Raw genomic sequence first — 21574 nt, 5'->3', positions numbered from 1 at the left:
AAAAAAAAAAAAAAAAACACACACACACACATATACACACACTTCTTCAGCTTTGGCATTTGGAAACATTTATTAGTTATTGCACTGGAAGTAGAATGACAAGATTCTATATCTGACCAGCTTCCCTCTCAGAACTCAAATTTCACCTGCATCTCATTTTTGCCAGGTGAAAATGGAGAAAAATAATGAAATAATGTTTACAAACTGACACTGAGCACCTCCAATGAAAGGTGCCGGCAAATACAAACCACAAAGATGAAAAAACACAAAACAAAAAAACCCATCACCACCTGCACCAATCAGCTTGCACAAGTTACTTTTATTCTTCTGAGCCTCAACATCTCCCTCTGTAAATTCAAAGGAACAGGCTAGAATCACATGGGATAAGGGGAGGATTAGTGGAGGAAAAGTAGGCATATAATAGCTGAAAAGGCATCCTGGTTGATCCTCCTGAATCCTCTGATCTATCCAGCCATACATTTTTTTGGGGGAGGGGGGGCAGGATAAACTGCCACCCCAAAACGAGGTGGCAGTTTGGCTACATGTCTGCAAATCAAAAATGCAGACATATCCCTTGACCTAGTAATTCCACTTCTAAAAGTATATTATTCAGATAACTTTATAAATGAGCACATAACACAGTATGTACAAGGACATTCATTGCATTGCTGTTATAGAAGAACCTGGAAACAAATATTTAACCCAAAGATATTACAGTACAGCCATACAATAATTAAAAGAATGTCAACAGAAAGAACAAATAACTCTCTATAATATTAACAGAATGATTTCCTAAATATGTAAAGTTAAAAAAAAAAACAACAGTAAGGTATGAGTGGTACGTCCCACGGTGGGAGGAGTATGAATAAGCAGGCACATATTTATAAAGGAACAGTGTCTATGGAAGGCCACATAAACTGGAAACCAGCTATCTCTGGGGAGGAGGTTAGGGAGACAGGAGACTTGGGCCCAGGGTAGGAGGGAGACATTTTTCTCTATATATCTTACTGTATTGCTAGAATTTTTGAATTTTTCTCTCACCTGCATTATTTTTTCCAAAAATTGAGCAGGACTCTCTCTACATCTTCCTCTGGGTCTAAGAGGCTGTGATTCTACCTTTGTCAGACCTGACCAGTGCCTCCTAAATTGCACTGGCATCTAAATCTGGCCCCCTACTGCCCCCAAATGACCTTTCCAAAACTCATTCAGCCCAAGTCCCTGAGGGCCTTTAAATCCTATAGTAGCTCTCCAGTGTCCAACACCAATACAGCACATACAGGCGTTTGAGCTGATCCTGATGCTCTCCTCTCCCACCCCTCCTCCCTTTATCTGATCCAGCTATAATTAACCTGTTCCCTCCTCCCCAAGGACAGTGGATTCCATCCACTACCAAGTCTGCCTGTGCTGCTCCTCTTGCCTATGTGTGCAGTCCACCACATACAAACTCCTATGCATCCTTCATGATCCAAAGGCCCCCCTCCAAGGAAAGCTTTTCCAAATCACCCAGGCAGGGGATGCTCCCTGCACAGCCTGGCAGAGGCTCTGGAAATACACTGCCAAGATTCAAATCTTGAGTATTCCCTCATTTGCCCACTGTTTGGCTTCAGTTTCCAACCCCGTAGAGTAGAAATAAGCCCTTTTATGACTGTTGAAAAGATTGGGGAATTCATGGAAAACATTTATAACACAGTTTGTCACAAGGCAAATACAAAATTGCTATTATTATTACAATCTTACAGCACCTGTGATGTATTTATATCCACCTGTCCTACATTAGACTCTGAGCTCCTTAAAGGTAAGGACTGACTTCTTCACTTTTATTTTGTATGCCAAACAATTCACCTGGCAAAGGAAAAACACATGAATGTATTTAAGTCAGAGGGTTGGTTTTTCTGGTTCCGTATTTCCCCCAGATGTTAACTGGCTAAACAGTACCCAGAGAACAGCCCCCATGTTTACAAAACCCACCATGCCTTACAATGCACGTTATCAGCCAGGCCACTTACAGCAAGCAGAGGTGAAGAGACTGAAGGGCTTTTAGTCTTTCAGGGACAGTTTTTTCAAGGCCAGTGGAATATGAGACCTACCAGTTCCCACCTGCTAATTGCTTATAGGGATTGGGTGGGATGGACATGGGGAAGTGGGAAATCAAAATACTCAAAGTCCTGGGCATGTACTCCAAGCAGGCCTTCAAAACACGAAAAAAATCTCTTGAGAAGTGGATACCTGGAAAGAAAGAGAGCCGAGGCATAAGGGAGAAAAGAAGGGAATCTACAAGACAACTGGAAGGAAGAATTCTCCCAGCATGGGAGATAGAAAGGTGGGCAAGACACAGCTCCTGCCCGCAGGAAGCTTCTCAAATGAGAAGAGCTTTAAAAGAAGTGGAGCTTGGCAGGTAAGGGTGGGGAAGAGGATCACATAAAACAAAAACATCCCAACATATGAAGGGGCAGTCAAGCAGCTCTGAATAACAGCCAGCAAGGGGGATGAAGGGAAGGAGAACTGAAGGATCAGATTAGGCTGAAAGTAAAGGGGTAAACTGAGGCAAGATTGTCAAGGGCTTTGTATGACCTGATAAAGCATTTTGAGCTTCATTCATCCCATGGGAAAAAGAAAAACGAGGGAGTTTTTAAGTAAACAAGTGACAGCATCAGATCTGTTTTTTTGAAAGGAGTGGCCAGACAGGAAGATGTTCGCCCTTTCTTAGTCAGTCCTCCTCTCGCCCACCATCTTCTGTTCCTCCGGCTGCCAGCACAGCTAGCAGGTGACAAACGAAGCCATCTCCGGGGTGATATGACTGGTTCAAGAGTCGGAATTCCTCTCCTGGGCAAAGGCTTCTGATGGCGTTCACCCTGCAGAGGGTGGATTTGCACATTCCTCTTTTCCTGTCTTACAAATATCATCAGTGATCTCAAAATAAAAACAAAACCCTCAAGACAGGAGATATAATTTAATCTTCAGAAGATATAATTAGGAACAAATTCTTAAAAAAAAAAATTATTAATTTACCGCAAGTAAAAAGGGAGGGGACCTGCGTTCTCAATTGGTCTATTCTGAATTCTGGGCAGCTCTCAGCCCCTATTTCCCTTCTTAAACCGCCTCAACAGTTGGGAAAGGGCGGCAAGAAGAGGGGCTGGGAGATGCGCCGGGGGGTCGGGAGAGGTGGACTTGAGGGGAAAGAAAAGTTGGCCACTGCAAGAGCAAATTTTCTCATGCCATGAGTTTTCCTCTTTCCTCCCATTTAATGGACCTGAGCAAATTCTGTTCTCGCCGTTCTAAGTTTTTTCTCTGAGAATGAACTCTGGCAGCGCCCTGGCCTGGTCCCAGGAGGACGCACGCAAAGTTTCCGGGCAGTCGCGAGGGGTCGGCGCCCAGCCCAGCACGTTTCCGGGGACCCCTCCCCGCGACGGACCCCGCAAGGATGCACAACCCAACCGCAGGAGCCCGCAGGCTTCTACCCGGAAAAGAGAGCTCCGGGCTCCGGCCCGGGACCCCTCCCACAGCAGCCAGGAGCCACCTCCCCTTCCGGAGCCCACCCGGGCGCGGCGGCCGCGAGTACTTACAGAGTCTGGCGTTGGGCGGGACCGCTGGGGACGAGGACAGCGGCTCCGCCTCGGCTCCGCGGTGGCGTTTCGGCCCGCCACTCGCCCTCAGGGCCGCCGCCCGGCTCGCGGCTCCGAGCCCCGCGGCGGCGGCGGCGGCGGCCTCGCCTCCATGGCGAGGGGAAGCGTCTGAGGGGCGATTGGGCAGACAGCAGTGATGGCGGCAGCGGCCCGGGTCCGAGGGCGATCGCGCGCGCGCGCGTCTCTGTCAGCGCTGCACTCGCCGAAGCCTCGCTCCCGACCGGCCCTGGGTGTAAGGCGTGTGATCATTGGCTGTTCAGAGACAGGCGCTGGTTGGCCGACAGCGAACGGGCCGGCCCGCGGGGACCCCGCCCTTGCTCGCCGCCTGGAGCTCACTAGCTGGTCAGGGGTGCCGAACCTGGTCGCACGGTCTGCGGTTAGTTCGGGAGGGGTTCGGCCCGGGGCCGCCCAGTCCTTCAGGAAGCTGGACCCTGGAAGGATCGGCCGCGGGTGCACCAGTGCCTTCCGCCACTCTACAGCCACAGGCCCCAGGACTTGGGCCTTCTTCCCAGTTTACAGATGAGGAAACTAAGGCCAAGCACAAACTACACCAATGACCAGCCACCAGGGCGGCCTGGAACTGGAGAGCCATCTTCCTAACCCTCTCCAAACGTAATACTGTGGGTCTTTTTTTCCTCCCCTAATTGCTGCAGGTATTTAAAGGACAACGGATCTCACTGGGGAGGGAGAGGAACTTGCCAAGTCCCTAGAACGGGTCTGGCTCCCTGGGTGCCGTCTTATATCAAGTCGGCCCACGCCGTCCCCACCCGAGCTCCAGGGTAATCTGCCCCACTTTCCAGATGCGCAGGCTGGAGCCAGCCTCGCCGAGTAGAAGCACAACACGTGGTGCTCTGCGGTGGGGGTGCCTTTTGCGATTGGCCTGGCGGGGGAGGGGAGGCTCAAAACGCAGATAGCAGCCAGAGTGCGCCCTCTCCCGGTCAGGGTTGGGGCGCGGACCCTCTTCCCGGCGCTCCGGGCACCGCGTCTGGCGCGTGGCACCCCCGAAGCGATCGTTCAGTGCATCCGGTGGCAGCAGGTTCCTATGTGGATCCCCGCGGGTTCTGCAGGGTGTGAGCGTCTGCGGCTGAAAGCCGATTACGCAGTCGTGATAGGTGGCGAAAGCGACATTTCGCCGGGTTGTGATCCCCTGTAGGGTCCCCTGGACGCGCAGGGCGAGCCGCTGAGCATCTGCAGGCAAGAGACAGATTGCACAGCAGCACGTAAACCGAGCCTGCGGGTAGAGGACGCTTTATCCCAGACCTGGGGTAGGTGGCGGTGTCTCTCCTCCAGACCGGGCAGCCCCCGAGTCCCCCCTCACCCATCCCAGGCCAGGAAGAGTCCCACGTTCGGGACACCCCAGGGGAAGGGTTTGTAACCGGCGGCAACTCTTCGTGGAAGGGAACATTTCTTCGCAAAAGGGGCTCACATCAGCAACCCCTGCCATCTCCAGTCCTCTCACCATCCCCGATGCCCACCACTGCCTGCTGCTGGGGCGCCAGTTTAGGACTCTGCCCCTACTCCGTATCGTGGAGTAAGTTAGTCCATGCTAACCCGAGCCATGGCCTGGGAATATAGGTGGGGTGGGCCTCAGGCCGTCCCCTCCCCGGCAGGGAAGTGTCTCCTTGAGTGTGAGTTATGACTGTCTCTCCCTTTCAGCAGGGCGGGCCCAAAGGTGAGGGTGAAATGGCCGAACCCAAGGCACCTCTGACCCATAGACACTCCAGCCCAAAGGCCCGGAGTCCACACGCCTAGTCTCCTAACGGTCAGACCCCAGTGAGGGTGGATCCTTCCCCACGCGGAACATTCACATTTCCCCGGAAGTCCAAACTCAATCTATCCCCCGACAGAATGGAAAAGTGAAAAGCTAGAAGTCAAAGTGTGAAAATCCCTAACAAGTAATGACTGCAAGTGCAGGAGGTACCCGAGTAGCTAGGATGACAGCCCTGTGCTCTAGAACCAAACTCACCAGCTTACTTTTTCCTTATATCTAACTTACACTATTATTTCTTAATATGTTTCTTTTTTATTATTTTTAGTTTATTTGTATTACCCTAAAAGGGGGTGACATGCTACTTTGATTTTTAATATAATTAAAATAAATAGCTATTACAGTAATTGTTAATCTTTAAGACTATCTGAAGGACCCCTTTTGGATATGACCGCACTTGGGAAAATTGTTGTTGGGTGTGGTAGTCACAGAGCCCGGGTTTCCAGCTCCACCATGTGCTGGGTGACCTGATCCTCCCTCTGCAACTCTTCCTGGAACCTCCCAGGGCTGTACTGAGAATTAGGCATGTTCAGCTTGGCAAGTTACCTATTCTCAGGAAACGAAAGTTCTCTCTCCCCATGAGACAGCTGCACGATGGCCAGAGCATTTGTGGTGTGTGCACGGGGGTGACAGAACTACAGACCAAGGAGAACTACAGACCTTGGATACCTTGGGAAGGAGGGTTCTGCTCAGCAACCACACAGATGCTGTTTCCATTGGAAGAAGGCAGAGGCCCCTTCTCAGCTGCCTGCCTGTAGATACCTGCCCAGCCCCCATCCTACTTGGCTCCCAGAGTGTCCTGAGTGCCCTCGCCCATCATCATCTTCACAGAGTAAAGGGTTATCTTAGAAGAGAACTGAGGAAGGGAGGGGAGGCAGTTTCCTGTACCAGAGCCCTCCTACTCCTACTCCTGCATTAGTCCCAGCCCACAGGAGTATATACCTACGGGTAGCCATTTCTCAGCCACCCCACAAGTGCCCCAACAGTTACAGGGTTTATGAGCAAAGGAGTGGACCAGGAGAGCTGGAGGAGCTGGAGGATGGGGGTAAAGGATGCCTGTTTCTGTTTTGTTTTTTTTTTTTCCTGAGATGGAGTTTTGCTATTGTTGCTCAGGCTGGAGTGCAATGGGTGACCACTCACTGCAGCCTCTGCCTCTCAGGTTCAAGCGGTTTTCCTGCCATAGTCCCACAAATAGCTGAGATTACAGGCAGCTGCCACCACGCCCAGCTAATTTTTCTTTTTTTTTGTATGTTTAGTTGAGATGGGGTTTCACCATGTTGGCCAGGCTGGTCTAGAACTCTTGACCTCAGGTGATCGGCCCGCCACAGCCTCCTAGAGTGCTGGGATTACAGGTATGAGCCATCATGCCTGGCCTAGGACTCCTGTTTCTTTAGGCAAGTCATTTACCTCTTGGAGCCTCCTTTCCCCTTCGAGTAAATGGAACAATGAGTCATTCTTGCAACAAATACTTATTGAGTGCAGACCATGTGCTGGATACAGCAGGGAATAAGACAGAAGAGGACAGAAGAGGCCTCTGCTCTCAGGAGCTTACCTTCTGGATAGGAACACAGACAATAAACAAATGAACAAGAAACTTTCCTAAATGCTGAAATGAAAAGGCAGTAAGAAAGGTGAAGTAAATGAGTGCCAAGTGCCTTTGCAGGCCACTGTTCAACCCCAAGAGTCTTTTATTGGAACTCTGTATCTAAAAGAGACTGGACTTACAGCCCCCTTACCCTAAGAAGGTGAATTGCCCAGGCTGGAGTGCAACAGCACCATCTTAGGTCACTGCAACCTCTGCCTCCTGGGTTCAAGCGATTCTCCTTCCTCAGCCTCCCAAGTAGCAGGGATTACAGGTGCCCACCGCCATGCCTGGCTATTTTTTTTGTATTTTAACTAGAGACAGGGTTTCACCATGTTGGCCAGGCTGGTCTCAAACTCCTGACCCCAGGTGATCCACCCACCTCAGCCTCCCAAAGTGCTAGAATTACAGGCGTGAGCCACTGCACCCAGCCTTTGCCCTGATTCTCACTGCACTGGGTACCACTGATACCAGAAGAATGTTTCCAGATTCTTTGCCCCAACTACACAGTCCTAGTCCTAGCCCCATTCCTAGCCCCATACATTGGTCAAAACACGGCCCCACCCACCACTGTAAGCATAGGCCTGCTGTACAAACTGCTCAGGGCAGAAACCATCTCACACTAATTTTAACTGAGTAAGCAAGGATTTGAAAAAAGAAAGTCCCGGTTCTGGTTTTTAAATGTCACAATTTATAGGTTTATATGTCTGTCAAAATCCAGAAAATTACATTTAAGATCTGTGGATAGCATTGTATGTGGATTTTGCCTGAAAAGGAAAAAAATAATTACAAATCAAGTATGACCTCTAGTTATTTAAATGCATTCTGAAGTACTTAGGGGGAGGTGTACTGACGACGTCTGCAACTTACTTTGAAATATATGAAAAATATGGATTGACATAGAAAAATAGATAGATGAACAGATGTGTGATAGTAAGATGCTAATGGTACAATCCAGGTGGTAGTTATACAAATGTTCACTGTAAAACTATTTCTACTTGGCTGTGTTTGAAAGTTTTTATAGTAAAATGGGGGAGGCAAATCATTGATTAACTTTACATAAAAGTATAAAAAACTGCCTTTAATTTCCAACAACTTTCTCCATGAACAATTCCAATGCTTCTCTACATGCGCACACACCTTTTATAAAGTTGCAATCACTGTTTATATAAATTTTTCATCATTGTCAAAAGTTATTTCTCACATATTTCTAAGACTCCATGTGTATAGTGTTTAATGTTTGCATAGCCTATGAGTAAATATACTGTATGTTACTTTGGAGATGTGGGTTTTGTATTTTTTTTTTTTTCTTAGATGCAGTCTCGCTGTGTCACCCAGGCTGGAGTGCAGTGGCACAATCTTGGCTCACTGCAACCTCCGCCTCCCGGGTTCAAGCAGTTCCCTGCCTCAGCCTCCCGAGTAGCTAGGATTACAGGTGCCTGCCACCATACCTGGCTAATTTTTGTATTTGTAATAGAGTCGGGGTTTCAGCATCTTGGCCAGGCTGGTCTTGAACTCCTGGCCTCTTGATCCACCCGCCTCAGCCTCCCAGAGTGCTAGGATTACAGGCGTGAGCCACCTCACCCAGCCTGTACTGTGTACATTCTAAAAGCACTGGCCAAGCCTCCCTTTACAGAGAGGAAAACTGGGTTGTTTGGTAGCAATCTTTTTTGAGAATGCCAAAAGCTGGGAAAACATTTTTTAAAGGCATCAAAGAGCTACCAGGGCTGTGAGAAATTGTGGGGCCAAGAGTGGGAACAAAAAAGCCCAGAATGATGAGCCCAGTATTAGGGATTATTTCCTTTCCTCTTGTCTGATTCCAAAAGGGAAAGCTGATGGGCTGTGCCAGATTGTGATTACAAAAACTAGCCACAGTATTTCCAGAAGCTTGCTACTACTGCCTATCAGGAGGTGGAGTCCAGGCTAGGTTCAGTGGCTCACGCTATAATCCCAGCACTTTGAGAGGCTGAGGCAGGAGGATTCCTTGAGCTTAGGAGTTTAAAATCAGCCTGGGCAACATAAGGAGACTCCTGAGACCCCATCTCTATCAAAACAACAACAAAAGAGGTGGAATCTATTTCCCCTTTGAAATTGGTGGGGTGGGCCTGTATTACTGCTGTGACAGACACTGTGGCAGATGTGACACCATGTAACTTCCAAACCTAGATCAGGAAGGCAGTCCAGATTCTACCTGGCTCCCTGTTGAGATGCTTGCCCTTGGGACCCAGCCACCATGTTGCAGGTGTTCTAGTAGACTACCCCACCTAAGGTCCCAGTTAAGAACCAGCATCACCCGCCAGGCATGTGAGTTAGCAAGCTTTCAGATGATTTCAGCCCCTAGCTGTTAACCTTTGAATCTTCTAGCTGATGCCTCAGACACTATGAAGCAGACACAAACCATCCCTGTTATAACCTGACCAAATTCTTGACCCACATGATAAATGGTGAGCATAGGAAATAGTTATTTTACCATTTGACTTATATCTCCTTGAAGGACTTTCACAAACTTTCATTTACAAGCCAGGTAGGAGGTTCACATCCGAGTCATGGCACCAAAAAACTAAAAAAAAAAAAAAAGTCAGGTAGGAAAAGGAAAAAAAGAAATGCCTTCTCAGGCCCTGAGTCTCTCACTCTCTTTCTAAAAGCATGGTCAGCCATGGGAGTGTTAAAGAGGGAGAGGCCTGAAGCTCCAGTGAGGCCTGTGCTCCCTTTGGCTGTGGTTTCCTCTTTGTAGACAAAGTGGGGCAACAAAGGAAAAGGTAATGCCTTCAGTGTTAGGTGGGGGTCCAGGGCATGAAGCCAAGGTGCACTGGAGTGCAGATGGAAGGCTAGATTGGGAGAGCAGAGGGCCCAGCGGGTGCTTCTACGATTGTGGGTCTGGTGTTCATAGCTTTTTTTGGCAGAATTGAATTCTTCCATCCTCCTTTTCTATTTGGCCCAGAAACAACTTAGAATTGCTCACCACAGTTCTGTGGGCAAGAGTTCCAAAGGCCACCCCACCCTCCCCTGACCCCTTTGTCTCACAGGCCATACACCTCTCAGTCCTTCAATCCCCACTGCAGTGCAAACTGGGGCCTTCCCTCAGGCTCCCTTCTCCCAGAGGGCCTGATTCCAGTTCCAGCTTGCAGTTGGCCCAGGGTTTCAAATCCCTGTTTTGCCACACACATATTTGCTTTTTTTTTTTTTTTTTTTTGAGATGGAATCTCACTCTGTCACCCAGGCTAGAGTGCAGTGGCCTGATCTCAGCTCACTGCAACCTTCGCCTCCCAGGTTCAAGCAATTCTCCTACCTCAGTCTCTCGAATAGCTGGGATTACAGGTGCCGCCACCACACCCAGCTAATTTTTACATTTTTGGTAGAGACGAGGTTTCACCACCTTGGCCGGGCTGGTTTTGAACTCTTGACCTCAGGTGATCCGCCCGCCTCAGCTTCCCAAAGTGCTGGGATTACAGGCGTGAGCCACTGTGCCCGGCCCATATATTTGCTATTATCAACCTCCCTGGTCCTCAATCTCCTGTAAAGTGGGGTGATGTTACCTCAAAGGGCTGTCATAAGGAATAAATGAAGTACAAACGTTAAAATGTTTAGTATGGTTGTGTGTTTACATGCACATATAATGCCTTACACTGTGTTTTTGGTGAGCTGGTGCTTAAGTTTTATGCCATCTCTCCCCATAATCTTCCTAGGGGCTGAGAGCTAGAGAAAGCTTTCCTTGGTAACCATGGAGAGGACAGGTTTCTTCTAAGTATGGCTGAAGAAGCCCCCACCTCCGGTCCCAACACAATGGAATAAATGGAGTTTTGCCGTAGTGTCTGAAGGGTCCTGATTTGAGCTTGCCTTTGCTTAGGCTGGACTGTAAGACAAGTACTCTAAAGTGTTCCAACTTTATTTACAACCAGACAGCCCTGCTACCACCCACCCCGCCTCCTCAGCATTGCTCTGGGGAGCAGCTGGATGAACTATGACCCTCTGTCAAAATCAGGTGCTAGGAGGAACCCCTTGCTTGAAATGTGCAGGGTAGACTCATCACTTCTTCTGGGCTTGTGCCCTGGCCCGTTGAATCTTATCAGCTGTGGCCCCATCTGTGGCTCCTGTGCAGTGGGACAATACGAGGCTCAGCTCAGCCTCGTTCCGGTGTTCGATGGCCACGTCTGCAGCCTGAGCCACATCACTATGGTTTGAACAAGAGAGGAGGTGATGTCAGGGCTGCTCAAGGACACAAACCCTGCCTCTCACCAGCCCACAGCTCAGCCACCCAGCACTCACAGACCCTCAGTCAACGCACCCAACAAGAAGCAAAGCCTTGACCTTCTGCTCAGGACTCACACGGGAAGCATACTTCTTGGCTTCGTATTTGTTATGTTGTTTGATGCAGATCTCCACAAAAGGCTTAGGAGGAGAGGGAGTGGGTGGAGGGAGAAGGCAGAGCCTCCTGTCCTCTCTCTTATGAGCAGAGCCCCAATGGATACATCGTCCATATATATTTTATATGTATACGCCTGTCAATACATGTAATCTCCCAGGCCCCATGCACAGATAGTTATGATCTTGACATTCTTAGGGCAGAAACCACCTAAACCAAAGCTCTGTCAGAGCCTTGAGACCAATTATTTCCAAGCTTCTGCTCTACCACCCACCACTACTCCTTGTAACAGGCATTCCTGCCACCTCCCCTTGCAGGTCCTATGTGTTCTCTCATGATTGGCATTCTCAAACCTGCCCTCCACACCTCTGAACTATCCGCCACAGAAAACAGCCCTCAGTATCTCCACTGCCTCCCATATGCACCCTCCCTGACCCCCTCCACCCTCCTCAAACAGGACTTTCCCTCTGGCGCATGGTGCCCCGTGGCCCTCCCTGAGGAAAGCAGCTCATTCTCCCTCCCCCTAACATCTGCAGGCAAACTTGGATCCATCCTCCAGTGCACCCAACACAAAGAATGGTGCCTGCCCACTAATGCGTACACAGGAAGGACTCACTAAACAGGTGGACAGCTGAACAGGAGCATGAATGGGCCATCCTGTCTGTCCCCCTGCCTATCCCTCTTCCCCGAAGACTACCCTCACTGGAAGTGGGCTGGAGGGAGGAACCTGCCTCACCAGGTAGCCAATGGGTGATTTCTTGCTCTTGGAAAACTTCTCTAGCTCTTCCCAGTCTTCCAAATCTGCCAGGGCAGTCAGCTTCAGCCACCACAGCCTGCAGGAAAGCTGGGCTTGGAGGTGCTGCAGGAGAGGCAGGTGGTCCTGGACCCACCTACAGCCTGGGACCTCACCTACCTCTTGTCAGGGATGCGGAAGTCACGTGCCAGCTGTTCTGCACGCTTGTTGTGACCACCAAGAATGAGGGTGGTAACAGTGTCATGTAGAGACAGGTCTAGGAACTGGCCCCCCAGCTCGTCTTCTAGGCGTCGCTGCAGCCGTAGGAGCCGCATTTGATCCTCTGTAGCCTGGGTACCCGGATAATGGGGCAAAATGGGGATGAGGGATCAGGAGGGGAGACCAGTAGAGGACAAAGAGCCTCTTAGAAAAGCGTGCACCAAACCTTGGCTGCAAACTCATTCTTGGCCTTGTAGAAGGCATCAGCGGCTGTCTGAAGAGCTGCTACTCGGCCCTCAATCCGCTACAAAGACAAGAAGGCAGGCCTGAACTCATAGCATGCAGGACCCTGGCCCTCCCCACCCAGGCTACAGTCTTATCCTCAATTCCTGTACCCAGGGTCACCCTTCCCTGCTAGGGGCACCACTCCGATGTCCTAGAGAAACAGCTAGCTCCTCTGACACCCACTCCCATCCTGGCCTCATGTCAGACTCTCCCTCAGAGTGAGGACTAGATGGGGTGTACACCCAGCATGAAGGCCTAGATTCCTGAAGGAACCAGACCAACAGCCCCAGCCCACAGGTCCCACATGCCCCATGGGCCTCAGACCTCTTCTGCAGCATAGCTGGCTCGGATGTGGAAGCTGCCCAATTCCTGGTGATTGTCATCCTGATTGTAAAGGTCCTTCAGCGTCTCTAGCTCCTGATGCTTACAGAACTGGGGCCATAGGCAGGCGATCAGTCAGCAAGGCCAACTCAAGTGCTCAGGAGGCTCCACCCCAACCCTGCCCACTACACACACCTGTCGGTACAAACTCAGGGCCATGGGCTGATTCCGAAGAGTCATGAAAAAATCTCCTCGGTTCAGCTCATTCTTCAGGTGCAGCAACACCGTGAACACTGTAGGAGAATAAGGTGGAGTGGAACTCCAGCCAGGCTCCCACTCACCCTAGGAGCCCCCCAGCCTTGCCCTCACCCAGGTCAGTGTCCCCGCTCTCGATGGCCTTGCTTAGTGCCAGTTTGCTCCTCTTCATCTTTAGGAGAAGGGGTACCTGCTCCCCTGAGCGTGGCTCATACTCCAGCAGCTGTGAGGTGAGAAGGAAGACACAGAGAGGAGGAGCTGGTATGGGGACCCTGAACACCCACATCAGAGTATCTGTGGAAGGCTGGGCACCCACACCTTGATGGCCAGCTCCGTGCGGCCACAGCCATAGGCTCGTGCAGCAATGTCGGAGTAAGAGACACCAGGCGTGTCCCCCAGCTTCTGGTTAATGGCTCGAGCCACATCTTCATCTGAGACATCCTTCTGTTGTACCTGCAAGGGATGTGGGGTGTCACACAAATCTGGATGCCATTCCTCACTCTCCACTCCTGCAAGCCCTTAGGACCCACCCCTTCAGTTAGACACTTTTTCTTCTTTTGAGACAGAGTCTTACTCTGTTGCCCAGGCTGGAGTACAGTGGTGTGATTTCGGCTCAGTGCAACCTCCGCCTCCCAGGTTCAAGCGATTCTCACGCCTCAGCCTCCTGAGTAGCTGGGATTACAGGCATGCACCACAATGCCTGGCTAATTTTTGTATTTTTAGTAGAGACAAGGTGTCACCATGTTGGCCAGGCTCAATTCAAACTCCCAACCTCAGGTGATCCGCCCATCTCGGCCTCCCAAAGTGCTGGGACTATAGGCTGAGTCACCATGCCTGGCCCAGTTCTACACTTTCTATTTCCTCCAACTCACCAGGACCTGGAATCCCTTAAGTGCCCTTGGACACCATCCCACATCCTTGCCTTGTAGCAGGCCCAATGGGCCAGGATCCTGCTGACGCCCTGTACTTCAGGAAGGCGCAAGTACTCGCATATCTGGATGGCCAGGGGGTAAAGTCTCCGCAACACAAGCCTGGTAGACCCGGTGGGTAAAGGATACAAGGAGTGAGGTGGAGGAGAAAGAGGGGGCAGAGTGGTCTCAGCCTGCACATCAGGCCTCCCACATCCTAGAGAGATGGGTCAGAAGCAGTGACCATAAGACCCCAGCAAAGGCTGTAATTCCTACCCCCGACAGCCCTCTCACTGCACCCTTGGGCTTACCCTACCTGTCCAGCAGCACCTGGATGGTGAGCTGCTTGTATCTGTATTTTTCTTGGTTAAGGATTCAGCTGAGGAATAAGCCCTGCCTGCCAAGTACCTGCAGACTGCATCTCCAGCCCCTTCCCCTGCCACCCCTGGCTGTAAGCACCCTTCCGGAGTGCACAGGGATACTGGCTATAGGTGAGTGGGATCCCAATGTGATAGTCCCGAATGGCATTGAGCACACGCAGGTCTTGACACATGCGCACGAAGCTGTCGGGTGGAAATCTGTCCAGGAAGCACTTTCCGAAGGAGGCAGCCTGAGAAGAGCCAGAGGGTAATAGGAGAGAGCTTCCCTGATGCCCATTCCACCTCCTCCCAGCCCCACCCTCCCCAACCCGCCATCCAGGCCAACCCTGAGCAGACTCTTCTGCATGTCTGGCTGGTGCTCATGTCCTGCAGCCTCAATGCACTGCTGCACGGCCTGGGTCAGCTGGCCCAGCTCCTGGATCTCCCTCAGGTACTCATCTGCCTTCTGGCTCTCTTTCTGGTGGGGAGGAGTCCAGAGCCAGAGCGTCATGACAGAGAACACTCTCGTATCTGGCCCCTAACCATTCTGGGCTGTGGTTCAAATAAGCTGCACAGGCTGGAGGCCCAACTCCCACAGCCCACTCAATCCACCTAAGGTGCCCACAGACATCATCCCATATCAGCCCACAACTGCCTTTGGGGGGCCTTGAGAACTCCCAATAGTAACTAACCCAGACCTGTGCCTGACTGGGTGGGGATAGTGGAGATGCCCTGCCCATCCCTATCACACCACATGGAGAACACAGTGTCCCTTCTGTCTACCTGAGCCAGCCCTCCCCAGCCTAGACCAGTATCCTTCCTGGACCTCTCTCTTGACAGGTGGCACCTGGCTATGCCCACACATGCCGGGGCAGGGGCAGGAGGAACACATCCTGGGACCCAGGGAGAAGCTCAGGGCTTTACCTCATACTCCTTCTGAGCCTCCAGGAGCAGTGCCCCGGGGGCCATTGAGGCAATTTTGAAGATCTCCTCACTGGCTGCTGTGGGAAGGAATTGGTGAGTGAGCGAGAAAGGCAAGGAAACTCTCAGCCCTACCTCAACACCCCATTCCTGCTCTGCAGCACTGGCCCAGGGCAGCTGCGGTGCCGAGGGGCCCATGCCTTGGGTTATGTGGTGCCCTTGTGAAGGCCTCACCTGGAACCTCATGCAGGAACTCGTGGGTGCTGCGGGAGAAGATGCGGACACCATCGAGCTCAGGCACCAGGTAGGAGTCCTCGTCCAGCACAAACCTGAGCTTGGTTAAGGTTCCTAAGAGCACCCACATATGGGGTGGGGCAGGTGAACCCTCCCTTCCTCTCCCTCCACACACAGGCAGCCCTCCAAGGATACTGGATGCTCTCGGGTGCATCGCCCACCACCATCAGCCGCCTCTCCCAGGCCACCACTACAGCCCTCTCCTTGCTACGAGGACGGCTGCACCTGTGAGAGCAGCACACATACCCAGCTAGACACCAGCCCACAGCCACATCTCCCACATCGCTGCTCACATCCCTTTGTCTCAGGACAGCCTGTAGACACTTGCATCCCTGACTATATGCTGACTTATCCACTTCCCTCTTATCCCTGCGCCCCCAGCTTGAGGCAGCTGTGGCCCACAGAGGACAATGGCTTCCTTCAAGTGTGCACTGGCAAAGAAGGTAAGATCCAAGCTCCACTAGGCTTGGCCAGTAGACATTATGAGTCAAGGAACTGATTGTCCCAGGAAGCAAGCTATGTCTCACCACACCCACAGCAATAACGCCCCCATCCTCACCAGACCATCTGCTTTGGAGCTGCCCGGATGTTGCAGTTGAACTCACACAGCTTCTCCTGAAATGGTGTGGGCAATGTTATGGCCCTGTCCCAGCAGTCACCATTCTAGTTGAAAAGCTCCCCCACATCCCCAAAAGATCTTGTACCCTAGACAAGGCACAGTATCCCTGTGTTGTCTCAGGATCACACCTTGAGTGATGCCGTCCCCATCCAGATGTAGCCTGTGTCTGTGAAGAGTGCCAGGTGTCGGTAGGTGAAGGAGACAGCCATCTGCAGGAAGCTGCTTACTCCTGGGGCCAGGCCAGGGGGTGTCTGAGGCAGAGCCAGGGTAGGGGTAGGGCAGATATATACTGACTTTTCAGAGCCTTCCCACTGCTTTCCCCAGCCCCTCTACTTCATTCCCACTCAGGGCCCTCACCACTGCAGAGCAGGCTGCATGGTCCAGGAGGTATAGATCAGGCCCCACGGCGAGAAGAATGTGTGCCACTCGGTCCTGGCATAGCACAGTCCAGCAGGAAGGTACACTTTGCAGACCTATGGCAAGGGAAAAGGACAGTGTTAGGATTACCAGGGCTCATGGTTTCTCCTGCTATGGGTCTCAGAGGCTGGAGGCACATCTGTGGGTACTGAATGGCCATCTCAGCGGTGTCAGGGCTTACCTGGCACCTCTGGCATCCGGCGGAGTTTGAGGTCACCCACATTGGCACTGAGGGTGAAGCGGTGGGCCCCTGTGAGGATGGCCACTCCAGAACCAAATTCAGTGTGAAAGATCCGGGCATCCAGAACCCGGTTCTGGAGTACTTCCTGAGGAGAGGGGTCATGGGTTGAGGGAGCCACAGGGTCATACACTCTACCCCACTTTCCCAGCTCTCTGTGACCCCTACATTGCCCATGCTGAAGTGTCTCCGGAAGTCACCATGAAGCCCATAAACCAGTACAGCACCATCTTCCTGCACACAGAGCAGCTCCTCCTCAGCAGACCAGCCCAGGGACACCACGGGTCCACTCTTCCACTGCAGGGGAGAGAGAGGTTCCTGAGGCTGTCCTCAGGTGAAGAAACCCTGTCCAGCCTCCAGCCACAGGGACCGTCAGAAATGCTCACCAGCAGGCTGGCCAGAGGCATGCCGGAAGCAGAGTATATATCGAGCACTGGCCTTACACTGGCAGCTTTCTCCTTCCGCCAGGGGTTCCTCAGCAGTGCTGCAATTTGAGAAAAGACCTTCTGTCCTAGCTCCCCATGCCTACACCATGTGAAGCAGGCCTCAGGTCCTGACTCCCCAAACCCACCACGTGTAAAGCAGGCCTCATGTCCTGGCTCCCCAGGCCCACCCCATGTGAAGCAGGCCTATAAAAACCAGAAGTAAAAGCATCTCAGCAGGGTGAGTGGGGGGTGGCAACAAGAACAACCTGACAGCAAGCCCCCAGGAATCAAGGACCTTACGTTCATTCCAGGGTCCCAGAGCAGGTGGTGGTGGAGAAGCAACATACCAATGGGGCCCCCATAGGGTGCAGCAGCCACCAGGCAATCTCTGAGTTCTTCCTTCAGGTCCCAGTCCATGCTGTACAGCTCATATTTCCTGCCCATACAGAGACGGGCAGAGATTAGCCTCATTACCCTGCATCCGGAGGAAGTAAGCCCCAGAGGAATTCCTAAAGCCTCCATTTGTCTTCCACAAGGCTGTAGAGGAAGTCTCCACCCCACCCCCAGAGGCAGGGAGGAGGGTGATGACCAGAAAGTTAGGCGAACTGACCACATGCATGCTTAGGGACAGCAAGAGAGCCAGCAGAGGGTGCTGGCAGGGAAGGATGTGGTTCTTGGGGCAAGTGTCCAAGGATGGCAGGAGCTCTTGAGCCAGGCAAGCTGTGTGGCCAACATCCAAGGCACAAACTGAGATAAAACTAAGGTGAAGTGGCTGGCTCAGGCCAGCATTAACAGGAAATGAGACTCTCAGAAAGGGTCTCTCAGGGAAGAAAGGCTTTCTTCTATTTCTAGTTCTTTTTTGAGAGAGGGTCTTGTTGTGTTGCCCAGGCTGGGGTGCACTGTCACAATCACGGCTCTCTGCAGCTTCAACCTCCCAAGCTCAAGTGATCCTCCCATCTCAGCCTCCTGGGTAGCTGGGACTACAGGGTGCACTATTATACCTGGCTATTTTGTTTTATTTTTTGTAGAGATGGAGTCTCCCCATGTTGCCCAGGCTGGTCTCAGACTCCTGGGCTCAAGTAATCCCCCCACCCTGGCCTCCAAAGTGCTGGTATTACAGGTGTGAGCTGCAGTGCCTGGCCTATTTCTGGTTCTTTGTGAATCAGGGTGTGGGCTTTATATCCAGGGGTTCAGCTCTATGCTTATTGATGATGAACTTAGTTTTAGAAGTACTGAGTTAGCAGTACCTGAAAGAAATCCAAGAGGAGCTTTTCAGTGAGATGGTGCTGGGAGAAATCCTGGATTAGGGATGTCAATCTGCGAACGCTTGGCTTATGGGAGGTAACCAAATCACAAATCACATGAGGCATGAGACGAATTACAATCTGAAACACTCATGGACCACCGAGTGTGTGCTGCATGGGAAGTCAGGGTAGGGAGCTTGAGGTATGTCAGACACCTCAAGATAAGGGAAAAAGGGGTAGCAAAAGAGACAAAGAAGGAGTGGGCACTATTCCAGGATACCAAGAGAAGACAGTGTTCAAGAAGGGCATTTCACCCAGTATCATTTCAGGGATCTTCTCATTCGTGATCAGGAATATGCCCGTCATTACCTACTATTTGACATCCTTGTTGTGGTTCTAGCCAACATAATTTAAGAAAAAAAAAATAAAGAGATGTTTACATTTTGATGAAGGAGCAGAGTTCATTATTTGCAAATAATGTGATTACCTACTTAGAAAATCCAAAGCTGTGATCCTAGCACTTTATGGGGCTAAAGCAGGCAGCTCACTTGAGCTTGGAAGACCAAGACCAGCCTGGGCAATGTGGCGAAGCCCTGTCTTTACAAAAAATACAAAAATTAGCTGGATGTGGCGGCACATGCCTGTAGTTACAAGTAGCATGCCAGCTACTTGGAGGGCTGAGGCAGAAGGATCACTTGAACCTGGGAGGTCGAGGCTGCAGTGAGCCAAGATAGCATCACCACACTCCAGCCTGGGTGACAAAGTGAGACCCTGTTTCAAAAGAAAAACAAACAAACAACAACAACGACAACAAAAAACCCAAAGCAGTCTAGGAAACAATGAATATCAGACTCTCACAGAGGGTGTAGGATGATCAACAAAAACCAGTTTATTTTCTATACCAAGAAATTTTCATACCATACCGAGAATCAATTAGAAATACAACTTTTCAAGGTGAGGTAGGTGGATCACTTGAGATCAGGAGTATGAGACCAGCCTAACCAACATGGTGAAACACTGTCTCTACTAAAAATACAAAAATTAGCCAGGCGTGGTGGACACCTGTAATCCCAGCTACTTGGGAGGGTGAGGCATTAGAATCACTTGAGCCCAGGAGGCAGAGGTTGCAGTGAGCCAAGATCATGCTACTGCACTTCAGCCTAGGTGACAGAGTAAGACTCTGTCTCAAAAAAATAAATAAATAGGCCGGGCGCGGTGGCTCAAGCCTGTAATCCCAGCACTTTGGGAGGCCGAGGCGGGTGGATCACGAGGTCAAGAGATCGAGACCATCCTGGTCAACACGGTGAAACCCCGTCTCTACTAAAAAACTACAAAAAATTAGCTGGGCATGGTGGCGCGTGCCTGTAATCCCAGCTACTCAGGAGGCTGAGGCAGGAGAATTGCCTGAACCCAGGAGGCGGAGGTTGCGATGAGCCGAGATCGCGCCATTGCACTCCAGCCTGGGTAACAAGAGTGAAACTCCATCTCAAAAAAATAAATAAATAAATAAATAAATAAAATTAAAGTAAAAATATAAAAATTATCCGGGCTCAGGAGGGAGTGCCTGTAATCCCAGCTGCTCAGGAGGCTGAGGCAGGAGAATCACTTGAACCCAGGAGGCAGAGGTTGCAGTGAGCTGAGATCATGCCACTGCACTCTAGCTACCTGGGCAACAAAGTCAGACTCCATCTAAAAAAAGAAAGAAAGAAAGAAAGAAAGAAAGAAAGAAAGAAAGAAAGAAAGAAAGAAAGAAAGAAAGAAATACAACTTTTAAGACATCCTAATATAAAGGGAATAAAACTATAAGATATCAAATAATAAATTTAATGAAAAATTTTACAAAATCTTTTTCAAAGCTATAAAAGACATGGAGAAATATCCAAAATAATGTATAAATGCACAGGAATTCCAATAAATACCTTCTGCCAATTATCTGGCCAGTGGAGTAGCAATGCACAAACTGATTCTAAAGTTCATATGGCGGGGCTGGGTGCGGTATGGCTCACGCCTATAATCCCAACACTTTCAGAGGCCGAGGTGGGCAGATCACCCAAGGTCAGGAGTTTGAGACTAGCCTGGACAACATGGTGAAACCTTGTCTCTACCAAAAATATGAAAATTACCTGGGCATGGAGGTGGGCACCTATAATCCCAGCTTGCAGGAGGCTGAGGCATGAGAATCGCTTAAACTCGAGAGGCAGGGGTTGCAGTGAGCTGAGATTGTGCCACTACACTCCAGCCTGGGCGACAGTGGGAGGCTCAGTTTCAAAAAAAAAAAAAAAAAAGAGAGAGGAAAAAAATCATCTTGAAAGAGTATACAAATATCCAAAAATCTTAAAATATTTTGTGGTATTTATACTAAAATATAAATTTATATTTATTTAAATTTAAATTTAATTATAAATATAAATTTATATTTATCTAAATTTAAATTTAATTATATAGAAATTTATATAAATATAAACACCACAAAATATTTAATAAATATAAATTTATATTTAAATACCACAAAATATTTAAGAACATTTGAAAATATGAGAACAGATGCATACCAGATATTGCACACTATAAAAAGTTAACTTAAAACTATTATTTTGGTACAGGAATGTGCAAACAGATCAATGGAGGAGAATGGAGTCTAGGAAAAGAGCTCAGAATTGAGCATATAATAAAGATGACATTTCAAATTAGTGCAAATTGATACTTGAAATGAGACAATGGGCCATATAGAAACACAATAAATGCTATTTCATTATTTTACTTTCTGTGTTAATATATAGAAAAATGCTCAAGAGACTTCCATACTAAGCCAGAGACAGTGATTACCTTTGGGGAGGGTGGTAGATGGGGACACACCTGGGGAGCTGTCCATTTTTACACTACAAGCATACATCATTTTGTTATACTTTGCTTTACTGCACTTGGCAGTTACTGCATTTTTACAAATTGAAGGTTTGTGGCAATGCTGAGTCAAGCAAATCTATCAGTGTCATTTTTCCA

General features: G+C 50.0%; 2 protein-coding genes and 1 long non-coding RNA gene across 10 annotated transcripts in view; all 3 read right to left on the bottom strand.

Annotated features, from left to right (window-relative positions):
• Positions 1-3845, bottom strand: part of PTPRA (protein tyrosine phosphatase receptor type A) — a 175060-nt gene extending 171215 nt beyond the window's left edge. For all 4 annotated transcript variants that reach the window (XM_017504762.2, XM_017504763.2, XM_017504760.2 and 1 more), the window contains exon 1: positions 3564-3845. The gene's annotated coding sequence lies outside the window, so the exon portion shown is untranslated. The remainder of the gene's footprint in view (positions 1-3563) is intronic.
• A 3799-nt stretch (positions 3846-7644) lies between these two features.
• LOC108286754 lies at positions 7645-10228 on the bottom strand. Its single transcript, XR_005196367.1, has 2 exons — positions 9267-10228; positions 7645-7740 (listed from the first exon to the last, which is right to left on the bottom strand). It is a non-coding gene; the product is annotated as an uncharacterized LOC108286754 (long non-coding RNA).
• A 615-nt stretch (positions 10229-10843) lies between these two features.
• VPS16 (VPS16 core subunit of CORVET and HOPS complexes) overlaps positions 10844-21574 on the bottom strand; it is a 23233-nt gene continuing 12502 nt past the window's right edge. The window contains exons 2-25 of one of the 5 annotated variants that reach the window (XM_017504757.2): positions 17941-18088; positions 17678-17766; positions 17292-17389; positions 17074-17202; positions 16849-16993; positions 16608-16723; positions 16379-16501; positions 16191-16246; positions 15767-15856; positions 15572-15666; positions 15341-15417; positions 14763-14894; positions 14540-14667; positions 14374-14409; positions 14072-14180; positions 13468-13602; positions 13264-13372; positions 13090-13187; positions 12898-13005; positions 12515-12592; positions 12250-12419; positions 12073-12169; positions 11259-11362; positions 10844-11144 (exon numbers count right to left, since the gene is read on the bottom strand). In XM_017504757.2, coding sequence (XP_017360246.1) covers positions 11000-11144; positions 11259-11362; positions 12073-12169; positions 12250-12419; positions 12515-12592; positions 12898-13005; positions 13090-13187; positions 13264-13372; positions 13468-13602; positions 14072-14180; positions 14374-14409; positions 14540-14667; positions 14763-14894; positions 15341-15417; positions 15572-15666; positions 15767-15856; positions 16191-16246; positions 16379-16501; positions 16608-16723; positions 16849-16993; positions 17074-17202; positions 17292-17389; positions 17678-17766; positions 17941-17945 — 2472 coding nt within the window. In that variant the 5' untranslated portion in view covers positions 17946-18088 and the 3' untranslated portion in view covers positions 10844-10999. The remainder of the gene's footprint in view (positions 11145-11258; positions 11363-12072; positions 12170-12249; positions 12420-12514; positions 12593-12897; positions 13006-13089; positions 13188-13263; positions 13373-13467; positions 13603-14071; positions 14181-14373; positions 14410-14539; positions 14668-14762; positions 14895-15340; positions 15418-15571; positions 15667-15766; positions 15857-16190; positions 16247-16378; positions 16502-16607; positions 16724-16848; positions 16994-17073; positions 17203-17291; positions 17390-17677; positions 17767-17940; positions 18089-21574) is intronic. The other 4 variants (XM_017504759.2, XM_017504756.2, XM_017504758.2 and 1 more) reach the window with 4 other exon arrangements.

The sequence above is a fragment of the Cebus imitator genome, unplaced genomic scaffold (genome assembly GCF_001604975.1).
Source record: "Cebus imitator isolate Cc_AM_T3 unplaced genomic scaffold, Cebus_imitator-1.0 Scaffold328, whole genome shotgun sequence".
Taxonomy (NCBI): Eukaryota; Metazoa; Chordata; class Mammalia; order Primates; family Cebidae; genus Cebus; species Cebus imitator.
The sequence above is the reverse complement of the archived record's forward strand: the minus strand, read 5'-3'. Positions and strand labels throughout refer to the sequence as shown.